Below are 13,362 nucleotides of genomic sequence, written 5' to 3' on the forward strand. Positions count from 1 at the left end.
CACGACACGTGGCCTCACACTTACACACATATGGACTACAATTGCCAGAAACTTCCTTATTTACTTAGGTGTAACTCCTTTCCATTTTGATAATGAGCAGGTGGGTGAAAGGGAATTTGTGTTTCGTAAGTTCCTGATGCATTGTTGAGCATACAGATTAGTTTGCTCCTTTATATGTTTCATCATACTGTCTGTCAGGAAATATGAAACAAATTCTAGAGGTGCACTGTTCTGGTCTCAATTGACAACACTGCATATTCCGGATTGTCCTGAGAATAGATCGATATCTGGTGCACGATCAGTAGTCGTCCAACTTTCCTCGAAATCGGTGCGGGGCGCAAGTCTCGGCTTCCCCCTCACCATCAGTCTCGCTCATTCTTCACCCACAATTTTGACGGGATTACTTGCTGCTGAAATGCTTGGACACCTGCTCTCCTCTTCTGAATCTATCAGAAAAGTAGTATTTGCAAATAAAATCACAATTACGTACTGAGAGTTTTTTCACTGAAAATCTGAACAAAAATTATACATGTTTTTTGTCAGAATTCTTTACCTGAACTGACAGAAATTTCTTCTTGAACATAGTCCACATCATCATCATCAGATTAATCTATAATATCTTCCTCTGACAAATCAACGTCACTTTCTTCTAAATCACGATATAATTCGCAAGCAATTTCTTCGCCCGTCAAGCCACGCTTCACCATGTCGACGCTACTGAGACCACGCGGGAAAAAATCGCCGCTCACAAAACCCGACAAATAAAAAGGGAAACACACCCTTCCACAGCATGCCTGCACCAGCTAGTGACCAATACTCAAACTACAGTCCATGCAGCGCCTCCCAGACAAGCGGGAGCCGTAAGAAAACACAAATGAAGGAAGGGGAAGAACGAGAACATGCTCCCGTAAAATTACAGGCGCCGGATTTTGGGCAGACCGCACACACCCGTATTTTTACGGGCATCGGCGCCTAAGTGTTAATATCATCATCCGCCCCCCCCCCCTCCCCCCCCTGTCACGCACAATATATACTCAACATTTTTTTCTATACTCCCCCCTCCCCAACTACCTCTCCCACACTTTTTTTCTCAATCTCTTCTGCTTTCCTCTTAGTTCTAATTGGATTATCCATTCCATTTCTCATATCTGTGCAATCACCTGCTAAGAAACTTCGGGTTTCCCAAATCAGAACTGAATCAAGGCTAAGAACTCCCTAAAACCATCACGACTTAGTGCCACCCATGGAGTATGTGTAACCAATACGGAATGCTACAAACACTGTGAGCAATTCCTTCCGCCTACTGGACCCCACCCCCTACCTTCAATTGAAAATAAGTGTCACACTGAATATACGAGGGTAATCCCAAAAGTAAGGTCTCCTATTTTTTTTATAAGTACATAGACCTGTTTATTTCTAAAATGGTTTACATCAGTTTACAGCTGGAACATTTAGCTATTTTTCGACATAATCACCATTTCTGTCGATGCATTTTTGTAGACGCTGTGGCAGTTTTTGTATGCCCATGTCATACCAGCTCGCCGCCATGCTGTTCAGAAAGTTATGAACCTCTTCTTTCACCTCGTCGTCGGAGCTGAATCGCTTTCCGGCCAAATGTTCTTTTAACTTAGGAAACAGGTTATAGTCACTGGGCGCCAAGCCAGGACTATAAGGGCGGGTGGGTGATTATGTTCCACTGAAACTGTTGCAGGAGAACAACGGTTTGCAGGGGTGAGCGTTGTCATTGAGAATGTGTACGCCCTTGCTCAACATTCCTCTTCTCTGGTTCTGAATTGCCCGTCTGAGTTTTTTCAGAGTCTCACAGTACCTGTCAGCATTAATTGTGCTCCAAGCGATTCACCTCTGATGACGAGGTGAAAGAAGAGGTTCATAACTTTCTGAACAGCATGGCGGTGAGCTGGTATGACACTGGCATCCAAAAACTGCCACAGCTTCTACAAAAATGCATCGACAGAAATGGTGATTATGTTGAAAAGTAGCTAAATGTTCAAGCTGTAAACTGATGTAAACTATTGTAGAAATAAACAGGTCAATGTACTTATAAGAAAATAGCAGACCTTACTTTTGGGATTACCCTCATACATCACAAAAAGTAACCTTATCAACTGTATATTTTCAATACATCCAAATGTATACCTAGAAGATCACAACATATACTTATTGTACATACAGCATCATCTTTCCACATGCCAGTTGAATTATGATGGTGGTAGGCAAGTTGTTCATCCCAGTAGCTGGTGACAACAGTTGTTACCAAAGTGCACAAATACAGTAGCAGCAGCAAAATGTCTGGAAAATGATGAAGGCACAACTTCCTTGCATGGAGCCCACACATTTGTGCAACATCACACCTGTAATATGAACACTGAAGTTATCTCAACTCACCAATGGTGTTTAAGTCATCAAAATAACTTAATTTTGTCAGCATTTATAAAGCAATGAGTACCTATCTAAGGAGGTTACAGTGTGACATTTTTACTGAAAGGTAAATAATAATATTGCAATTTCACATAACCACAACAAGCAGTCCATCTAAAGACAAAATAATACATAGATTCTTTTTTTTTACAATCTTTGTGTCACATGTTTTCAAATAGTCAGTTGCATTTGATATAGTTGCTGTCACTCCATTGTCAATTATATGTCATTTAGTTACTTTTGCTTTAATTACAGCCAGTTCCAAGACTTACTCTGTATGCTATGTACCACCACAATCTTCTCTAGTTGTAACTCCAGACAGGTAAAATAGCTTCCGTGCTATTGCAAGCTGTTCACAGCTGCTTGAAATTCAGTCTTAAAACATTCTGGCAAATTTTGTAATAACATAATGGTATTCTGGCAATGTCATAAATGTTAACAATAAGATGAAAGACAGAAATGAACAAGAATGAGTGCACTGTTGCACATACCTGATAATAACAAAGAAAGAAGCCCAAACCTTCCATAAAAATTAGCTTGATCTAAAGGAAATTCTAAATTTGTTATACATACTGGTAAACAAACACAAATCTTAGAATGGAGTGTGCTACAGGGGTGTGAACATTAGAAGGTAGCTGTGTGAAGAATTTTGTGCAGAGAGAGAAGGAGAATATTTTGTCACAGTGCACATTTCCTTTGTATCTCTGAGCCACACCTCACAGTCTACCCGTTGCCAACTCTGGTAACTGGCAATGCTGGCATGAGCACTACACTCAACCATTGCTCCCACTTTCGACACTCCCTAGTGGAATTTATACACTCAGAAAACTACCTTTCATTCTTCTTAACATACTACTAGTCTTGTTGCTGTATGCACCCATACTGAACACTACAGTGGATTAGTAGTGCCACCATATCTAAAAAACATGAAAACATGCTAAATTTTCTATGTACACCCCAAAGCACTTGCTGCAAGCCAACATGGCAGATTAAGGCTACTGATTGGAGTGTCATGTGGTACGCTGCTTCTTACCCGTGCACATCGCCCCACCATCTGCCTCTTACGCACACACCGCCACAGTACCAACGTTTTACAAACAAAACTAAACTACACCCTCCAGATAGGGAAGAAATAGAAATAAAAAATGATTTTGGTGTAAAAATAAAGTTTCTTTACTTCACCATATGTCTTGAATGATCAGCAGAAACAGGAATGTATATGTAACTCTTAAGCAATAAGGATGGACATGGCAAGATGGATGACTGAAATTTAGAGAACCGACATTTGAAGCCGAACGATTCTACTGCCGCCAACATATGCTGCGAATAAAGACCATGAAGTTAAGATACAAGAAATTAGGGCTTATACAAAGGCATATAGATAGTCTTTTTTTCCCCTCAATCTATTTGCGAGTGGAACTGGACAGGAAATGACTAGTAGTGGTACAGGGTACACTTCACCACACATTGATTGTACAATAGCTTGTGGAGCATCTATATAAATGTAAATGTAGATTCTTGAGAAGGGCCAAAAGATGACGTCATAAAATCCTATCATTTGGATACTTTATCAATAATGGAACTTCATTAAAAGTTGTAAGGAGTTGGCTACATTTATGGCAGTTGAGCAACATGAGCAAAAGAAAGGAAAGGACAATGTGGATAGAAGATGGAGTAATGGAAAAATAGGAAACAAAAAAGAAGTGGGATTGAAGTTGTTACACTCTTCACTCTCCTTGTTGACCAATATGAAAAAAAGACACACAAGTAGATAAATAAAAATAATAACAACAACAACGTACACACCTGAACGGCATAATATGTAAAATAAGTGAAAGGCAATGAGTGACCTACAGATGACTGATGTGTTGCACATCGAAACACGCACAAGTCTTGGCGTGGCTATGGGCATGTGTCTTTGAGTGTCTATGTAGTTGTGTGTGTGAATGCATGTACTTCTTCTAAAGAAACAGCAAAAGACAGTAAAAATAATTTTCTGTTGTGTGTTTCCTTCTGTCTCAGGTTCTTCGGCCGACATTCGTCTGATGATTTTAATGACGTTTCGCCAGCATGAGTGGCTGGCATTGTCAAAGCTTCACCCTCCATTGCCGGTGGTGGACTGGAGCCGAGCTCACGGCAGCAGACTATATGTACCTGGCGTGCCAACATCCGAGGGCTTCTCTGCGGTCATTTCCGGTGCGGTTCTCCTCTTGCTACCTGTGACGGTCGTTTGCTGCAGTAAGGGAAGCCAGGATCCATTTACCTTAAGGCTTTCCCCTTTCTTGTTGAAGCTGTTCCTGTGTTTGTGTATTTCTACAGCTTCTCTAAACAACCGGGTGTGATAGTGCTTCTCTACAGCCAGAACTTCCGTGTCAGAGTACAGGGTCGGTCTCACTCAGCGCGTGCTCTGCCACGGCCGATTGTTTAAAGAAGCTGTAGAAATACACAAACATGGGAACAGCTTCAACAAGAAAGAGGAAAGCCTTAAGGTAAACGGATCCTGGCTTCCCGTACTGCAGAGAACGACTGTCGCAGGTAGCAAGAGGAGAACTGCACCGGAAATGACTGCGGAGAAGCCCTCAGTCATTGGCGTGCCAGGTACATACAGTCTGCGGCTGCGAGCTCGGCTCTAGTCCACCACCGGCAATGGAGGTTGAAGCTTTGACAACGCCAGCCACTCGTGCTGGCAAAACGTCAGTAAAATTATCAGATGAACATCGGCCAAAGAACCCGAGACAGAAGCAAATAGCCAGTTTGTCAACAACTGGCCACGAAAGCGTTAACAATTTTGAATAATAATAATAATTTAATAAAACTGAACAGTAATTTGCAATTAGGGAATGAAGCCATCACAGAAATTGAAGTTTTATTTGAATCTCATGGCATAATTTTATTACTATAACTCAATATTAAGGTACATCAAAGGGTATAACAAACTAATTGTGATATTCCAGTTAATTGTGTTTAATGAACTCCACCCAACCAATTGTCAAATGTCGGTAATTAAGAAACAACCAATAATCGACAAGGAGAGGAAACTATAAACTGTGAACAGTTGTGATTTTCAGAAAAAATAGGCCTCATGCTAAAATGAATGATAACAATACTGATACTACGTGTATGTGAAAGATCTTGAACACAGAAATAAACACAAATTAAACTGGTGAGGGGGTGGGACATCAAGACAAAAAGAATACATGAGAATTTCAAGAAGCAATAGAAAGTTGAGAAATAAATTTACAGTATGTTCATGAGAAAACAGACTGAAACATGCAACCATGTTATGACTGAACAATTCAAGCTTAAATCAGTAGTCGAAACATTAAAATCCGAGTGAGACTAAGATCACGTGCGCATTAAAACCACACTTGAAGGTGGATGAAAAAATCTATGGACGCAGCAGAGAGATAGCTATAGTCTTATAGAGTGTGTTAGTTATATTGCATTACACTGTGATCATACCAACCATGGAGTACTCCCGTACAATTGTCAAACTATGTTATACCACAAAACAGTGGTTTATCCAGTCTACCTGAAATGGTAGACTAGAGTTTTAATTGACAAAAATTACTTTATTTTCAGACTTGGTTACACAATGTATGATGTCTCATAAGATGCTATTGAGCAAGCTCTATCCAGACTGATGTAATATTTTTCGCCACTTTTTATTTTGGGTTCACAGGATCTTCTGTCTGGTGTATCCCTTGGAGCTGCAGTTGGTAATGGCTTTCTGCTGCACTTGCTCCGAAGTCATAACATAATATTGACTACTGCACCCCAATACTGCTCATAGCCCAATGAATACCTCAAATAGAAGGTGCACAAAACCTTCTCAACACCGGTATTCATAACTAAGCCAAGACAAATGCTGTGTTCAATACATAAATAAACCACGAGTCTACAAAACTTACCAAACATTAGTAGCTACAACAGCAACACCATAACACTATACATTCACTCAATGATACACAACATTAGAGTGCACAAATTTTAGCATGTTAACAATCACATATATAATAAAGTTACTGGAGTCTCAAAATTTCTGCACCCTTCAATGATTCCACCACTGAAACAACTGAATCTCAAGAGAGTGATGTGTTTTGTACAGGTCCAGTCTCCAGTACACTAAGTCAGCTCTTGTGTACAGGTGATTTACAGTACAGAATGGGATAACTCTTCCCGATTGACCTCCTCCTGCCCCCAGACCTCAACCTCATCAACAATATTTGGATGGAAATGAAACAGACAATGAAAGGGAACTGATTTAATCCTGAACCACGAACGTGAGTTCAGTTCTGAAGCTTGAGAATAGGTGGCAGTCTCTTTCTAACAAAATGCAGATAGTTATAAACTGGCATTTCCTGACAGACTATCACAAAACTTAATCATATGTTTAAATTTCAGTAAATGTGATCATAGAAATGAGCACGAGTTTCCTTAACCTGATTAAATGTATGACAACTAAAAAAAAAAAAAGGTGAAGAAAACACCTAAGAAACAAAAGCACACTAACTATTCTACAGGTTACATCTTCACTCTGAGCACTAGCTTGCAGCACTAATCACAATGAGTTCTGTGTGTGGCGAGCCACAGCTATTTTTCATCTTTTGTACCATTTTTTTGTACTGAGATGTGACACATATATCGCTAACAAAACTTGAGGATCACTTAGGATAAGGAGGTCGGAAGTAATAGGGGACCAGTGTATTATTGTGATGTGCGTCCGTAGTTTGATATCCAGAGGAAACCTGGCAGTTTCCTTGAACTGTGCTCTGGAAACAGTGTGACAGTTGCAACAGAACACATTTGAACCACTTCTGGTTAGGCTCAACTAAATGTGCACCTTTGTTGGACAGGCAGTTACGGGGGTGGGGGCTGCTTGTGCACAACGAAGAGATAAGGATGGAAGTGAAAATGTAAAATCCAAAGCACTCCACACTGATAAGAAAACCAGTATCAGCTACCAGGAAAAGTTATGTTACAAATGCGGGAAACCAGGACATTTCATAAGTGACTGTCACCCTTCAGGAAAGAGCACAGATTCAAGGGCACATGGTGGATGTCATCAAGGAGGTGATCGTGGCAGTTGGTAACATGGGCAAAGCAATCAGCATTGCCAGTTCAACATGCCAGGAAGTGCAACAAGTCAACCGTAACTTGTTAGTGTGCCAAAACTCCACCCGTGCCAACCGAAACAGATAAGTTTTGATGACATTAGATACAAATAAACAAAACAACCATGCATTACACACAGACAGAGATCACTGCACTCCCACTGCAAGGCAGTCACTATCTTAACACTCAGCATGTGCTCCACATGTAAGAACAGGCTACGTATATGGTATGATACTTGCTATATTTAAACTCAGTGGAGGCATCAGAAAAAAACTATTCACATGAAAATGAACCTAAAACACACTACAACCATCTAGAAAGTTTTTGAACATATAAAATAAAGTTTTCTGCTGCTGCTCTGCCCATGTCCATACTGCTTCTTTCTTTAATAGCTTCAATAGGTGAGGTGATGAAAGACTCTGTCTGAAACAACAATAAAACTCATCAAGCCCTAAATATGCTTTCAACTGTTCTTGACATGTTGTTACAGAGAAGCTTTCAGTTGATTTATGCAACAGTTCACTTTACCCAGAGAAGACCGCAATTCCTTTAAGTTTTTTGGGGCCAGAAGCTTCTCGAGTGCATCAATCCATGTGAACCATGGATGAAGGGCAACAAGCCGATTCCATATCCAGAAAACAAATGGCACAGTGTCCCACCACAGACTGTTAAAGGGACAAGCCTACAGAATAGGTTTCCAGATATGCGAACAGCTTGAAGACTTCTTAGGTAACAGAACCCAGGGCATTGCAGTCGACAGCAAGTATTCATCAGAGACAGGAGTATCATCACGAGTGCCACGGGGAAGTGTGACAGGACTGCTCTTGTTCACTAGATACATAAATGATATGACTGAAAGGGTGAGCAGCCATTTTCTGATGATGCTGTGGCATACAGGAAAGTTTTGGTGTTGAATGGTTGTAGCAGGATACAAGATGACATAGACAGAATTTCTAGCTGGTGTGATGAACGGCAGCTTGCCCCAAACGGGGGGAAAAAAGTTAATGCAGATTAATACGAAAAACGATCTTGTAATGTCTGACTATGGCATAAATAGTATGCTGCTTGACACAATCATGTCAATTAAATATCTAGGCATAACACTGCAAAGAAATATGAAATGAAGTGAGCACATAAGGACTGTAGTAGGTGTGGCAAACTGTCAACTCCAGTTTAATGGGAGAATTTTAAGAAAGTGAGGTTTATCTGTAAGGGATAACAAATACAGAAGATGTATCCCCATTATCTAAAGTGACCTTGATTTCGACAAGATCTGGTTCATGCAAGACGGAGCTCAGCCCCATCGAACCAATAGAATGTTAGATGTCCTGGTGGAGCATTTTTGGGACTGCATTCTGGCTCTGGATTACCCAGAGGCCATTCACATGAGTCTCAATGGCTGCCATGTTCTCTGGATTAGGACACATGTGGGGCTATATTAATGACATGGTGTACAGCAGTAACCCCAAAACCATTGCTGAGCTGAAAACAGCCATTCAGGAGGTCACTGACATTCCGACACTTCAGCAGGTCATGCAGAATTTCACAATTCGTCTGCGCCACATCATTGCCAATGATGGCAGGCATATCAAACACGTCAAAACCTAAACCTGAATATCTGTAGTGTTGTTTACCTGTTGAATAAAGAGTGTGCATGCCATAGTTTGTAACTATTTTTTTTTTCACATAGTTCAATAACTGCCACCCTGTAGAAGTAGTCAGAGGTCAATGTGCTCTGCTGGCAGTGTGATCCCTTTTATGCCTGACATATGCCCCAAATACTGCACAGACAGTGCAAAGAACTTTCATTTCTCCAGATTTCAATGGGGCACTATCTTCAGCAGCTGTTGAAATAGTGTTTGTACATTTTGCATGTGCTCTTCCACAGTAGCCTCCATCACCCAAATGTCACCCAAGTAGTTAACACAGTTAAGAAAACTGCGAGTTAAATGCTTCTTATATTCTTGGTGCTAAGGCTGCCCCAAAAGGCAACCTCTTGTCTCAATACACTCCAAAAGACATATTCATTACCAGTATTTTCCACATTTCTGCATCTACAGATTGCAAATATGCATCCTCCAAACCGATCTCTGAAAAACGACGCCCCCCCCCCCCCCCCCCATCCTGCAAACTTTGCTAAAAGTTCCTCACGCCAAAGGATTGGGTAGATATCGATCTCACTTTGTATGTTAATCTTCACCTTAAATTCACTACGAATTCTAATAGATCCATTTGCTTTCTTCATGATGCCTATGGGAGTTGCCCACTGACTACATGAAACTGGCACAATTACCCCCAGTTTCATAACCTGTCTAACTCTGCCATTACTATACCATACACTGGGAACAGACCTGGCAACAATTTAGTCATAGCAAACTACTTGTGTGAAATGTGTGTTTCAAAAGTCTTTGGCCTGATCCAGTGTTGATCAGAATAACTGCTCATAATTCTCTAATAATGATTCTAAATCCTGGAATGGTATCAATCTGGGTACCAGGTTCACCTCATGCAATTTTTGGAAACAAAATGTGGTGAACACATCTAAAGCAAAAATATTTACATCCGATGGTGAACTTATAACCAACAAAGCTATTTGTCATTTCATATTCTTTTATTCTGCCCACATATACCCTTGCAAAGATATTTTGCCAGATATATGAAATAACCTACTGCTGCGGCATCTGCAGATAAGGAGCCCAAACACTGATAGTTCACCTGTCATTACACTTCCCATATTGGTTGACCTGCAATCACACTTCCACAATATGAGTCTGAGAGCAGATATGCTCACTGAGTGTTTTGCAAGTTACGAGTTGTTTCACATATGAGAGTCAGCCTCGTTGCCTCTTTTGCAATGCACTACCCAGGTAGGTAGTGCCACTAGGTGGTTGCAAAGAAATACAGTAAATTGCTGAAGAGAGAGAGTGGACAACAGCAAGCTGTACACAAATCCAAAAAGACAAACAGAGTAAAATTCAGCTGTGAAGCCAAGAATTGTCAACAGGGTGCAAATTAAGCCTGAATAGCCAATTGAAAGAATAACCAGGAGCAGGTATGTCACCGCATGTGAATAGCAATGTCAGTGACCAGAAGGTGTTCGATGTGTCAAGATAACTGACTGAGGAAATCAAGCACACTTTTCTCATTGCCTATGTCTCCAGACGGTCTTGCCAACTGAGGCGGTGTCCGCACCCCTCGTGGTCTGGTTGTGTAACTGTACAACTCCGATGGCCAATGCCAATGCATTCATCTCTATACAGCAATCATTCTGTCATTTTTATCCTTAGTTTGACTGCCAGCTGATGAATGAAGCCCAAATTCCTATCACTGACATACCTTACAATCTGTTTAGAGACACTCTTAGTAATGCAAATTGGTACTCTTGATGATTGCTCCACTATGTAACAATAGGAAATTACTTGTTGTAGTCATTTCTTTTTTTTCTAATTACTTTAATTAGTAACACTCAGCTAAGAACAGTTGCTTCGTCAAACCATAAAGTAAATAGCTTTGTGGTAGACTGCACTCATTTCCAATAGTTAGATGACACATCAACTTACAAAATCAACATGAGAGTCAATGTTCAAACCAGTTATTCATTGGTGGATGAGTTGAAATTAACAAAAGTATTATTCAATAGCAAAAGAAGCCATTCGAAGGTCAGAAATTCTCCTGACAATTACAACTTCGTAACTCTATATAAATGTTCTTGTAACATAAAAGGAGTCGTTAGTGTGAAACTATCAGAACTAAATTTGTAGAAACGAAATAAACTGCTGCACACTCCACAGAAACAAGTGCTTAACTTATATTAGCAAATTTCCACCTCAATCTATGGTGTAGGTTCCAATCTGAGCACCTGAACACAATTTTTAGATACACTTTAATCCAATATGCAAGTTACAAATTTGGGAATATGACTCCATAAGGTACGATCTTGGTATTCTAAAGCCTGCCTTCTACAAGGGAGCCATATATTTTCATTACTTCCTGGAGCCAATGAGTCATGACTAAGGCTTTACTCTTTGTCCATCATAACTACTTTCAGTGTGAGTATATATCAGAACATCATGGATTGTGGGGTGCCAAGAATTGTGTGGTGAACAACTGAAGCCTAGCCACTGTTTCATGTGATACACACTTCAAGTAGGTTTTTCTTGTCCGAAATGATAATAAATGCAGCCCATGTTTACGAGAAGATGGCTGATGACTAGGAACTGATGGAAACTGCCCAAGATGGTTTTCTTGATTTGAGAGCAAGAGAGAAGCTATGGCCAACATGGGCAGCTCCCACAACAGATTAGCTTACACGAATTCAATAATAAGAACCAGTGTGTCTGTGCTGTCCTCTTAACAGGAATGATTGAAATTCATTTTCTCAATCCAGCCACTGACTTTTGCAGTTACTCAATGCCAATTCAGAACAGAGATCCATCAGTTCATCAGTGTGTTGCATTTCATTTTTTGCTCCTTTTCAAATATTACTGATTTCACTGTCAACAGATATTGATATACTGCTGATTTATTTTTTGCTTCTTTCTGTGTCACATTCCTACACATTCTTCTCCTTAGTTCTTACTTAGCCTCCAAAATAAAAAATCTACCATTTCACACAGATATACGTTTCACACTACTCTTGGTGTCTCAACCTGCTTATTCGAATTCTTGCAATTTGCATGTGGTTTGTGCCAAAATAGAACTAACAACAAATTAAAAATCTAGCTACAGTTAATCACATGTACAAATCATTATAACAAACAATAATGAAATTGTTCTTACCTATCAAGTGACGAAATAACACAAACCACAGTAAGAAAATAAAACATTGATTGTGCAGGTCTTGAAAAGTTGTCATATACATTAATAAATTCTTCTATCTCTACTCTGGTCCATCCAATGCTCACAACCTGCAACAGAGAATATATTGCTGCAACCACAGACTTACATAAAAATTGAAAACACAGACTACTGCTGCTCATTGATCAGATGGCAACTGATTTCCTGCTCCTGTATTGTGCAAGCTGGAAGTTGGCACATCCCAATAACCTATTTAAAAAGTGCAGCTTAACTTCCTTTATATATCATGAGATAGCAAGGTGTTACTTTGATGACTCTGCTCCAGGTATATTACTATACTATACAGTCACATATAAAGTGAAGTTTTACTGAAGCAGAAATTTAATACAGAAGCCCATGCTCACAGCAAGAAGAAGAATATATTTGATGAAGAAATATAAAATTCAAATCAAAGCTCACAATTTGGTTGTGGGTATTAGAATTTTGCTACAGTATTTTCTTTTTAAATTCACAAATACATAGGATGCACATATTACAGCAATAATAGACAGAGCACTCTTCAATGTTGGGTCCTAAACCACTGATCTTCATTTCTTTTAATATCTTAATGTTAAAAAAACCTCTCACAAGACTATGGTAACTTAAATGCTACCATGAACCTCTACCTTGCTTTTAGCTAAATAAGTCAACAACTTTACTTTGGAGATTAAAGTGCTCTCTAGAAGTGGTATACTCTTCACTTTCTCCAGCCTGTCAATGAGTCTATCCAACTATAGCTGGCATACTATTCTTTGTTTTTTAGGCTCCTCAGTCTTGAAAGGCAGAAATTACAACACTTTAGAAAAATAATGCATTTGGCAATTCTACAATGTGGTGTCGAAAGAAAAGTCAAAGTTACCACTGTTTACACGGCTCATCCACTTCAGTACTATGTTTCAAGTACTTTTTTTATACATAAGTTTTATGAAGCAATTCTAGTTCTGTGGTTTTCGAATTTTTCCTGAAATAGAT

General features: G+C 39.7%; 1 protein-coding gene across 4 annotated transcripts in view; it reads right to left on the reverse strand.

Moving 5' to 3' along the window:
- LOC124606753 (transmembrane protein 237-like) overlaps positions 1-13,362 on the reverse strand; it is a 70,537-nt gene that overhangs the window by 49,369 nt on the left and 7,806 nt on the right. For all 4 annotated transcript variants that reach the window (XR_006978719.1, XM_047138800.1, XM_047138803.1 and 1 more), the window contains exons 3-4: positions 12,334-12,461; positions 2,192-2,372 (exon numbers count right to left, since the gene is read on the reverse strand). Coding sequence is in view for 3 of the 4 variants with exons in the window: in XM_047138800.1 (XP_046994756.1) it covers positions 2,192-2,372; positions 12,334-12,461 (309 nt within the window). In the remaining variant the exon portion in view is untranslated. The remainder of the gene's footprint in view (positions 1-2,191; positions 2,373-12,333; positions 12,462-13,362) is intronic.

The sequence above is a fragment of the Schistocerca americana genome, chromosome 3 (genome assembly GCF_021461395.2).
Source record: "Schistocerca americana isolate TAMUIC-IGC-003095 chromosome 3, iqSchAmer2.1, whole genome shotgun sequence".
NCBI lineage: Eukaryota > Metazoa > Arthropoda > Insecta > Orthoptera > Acrididae > Schistocerca > Schistocerca americana.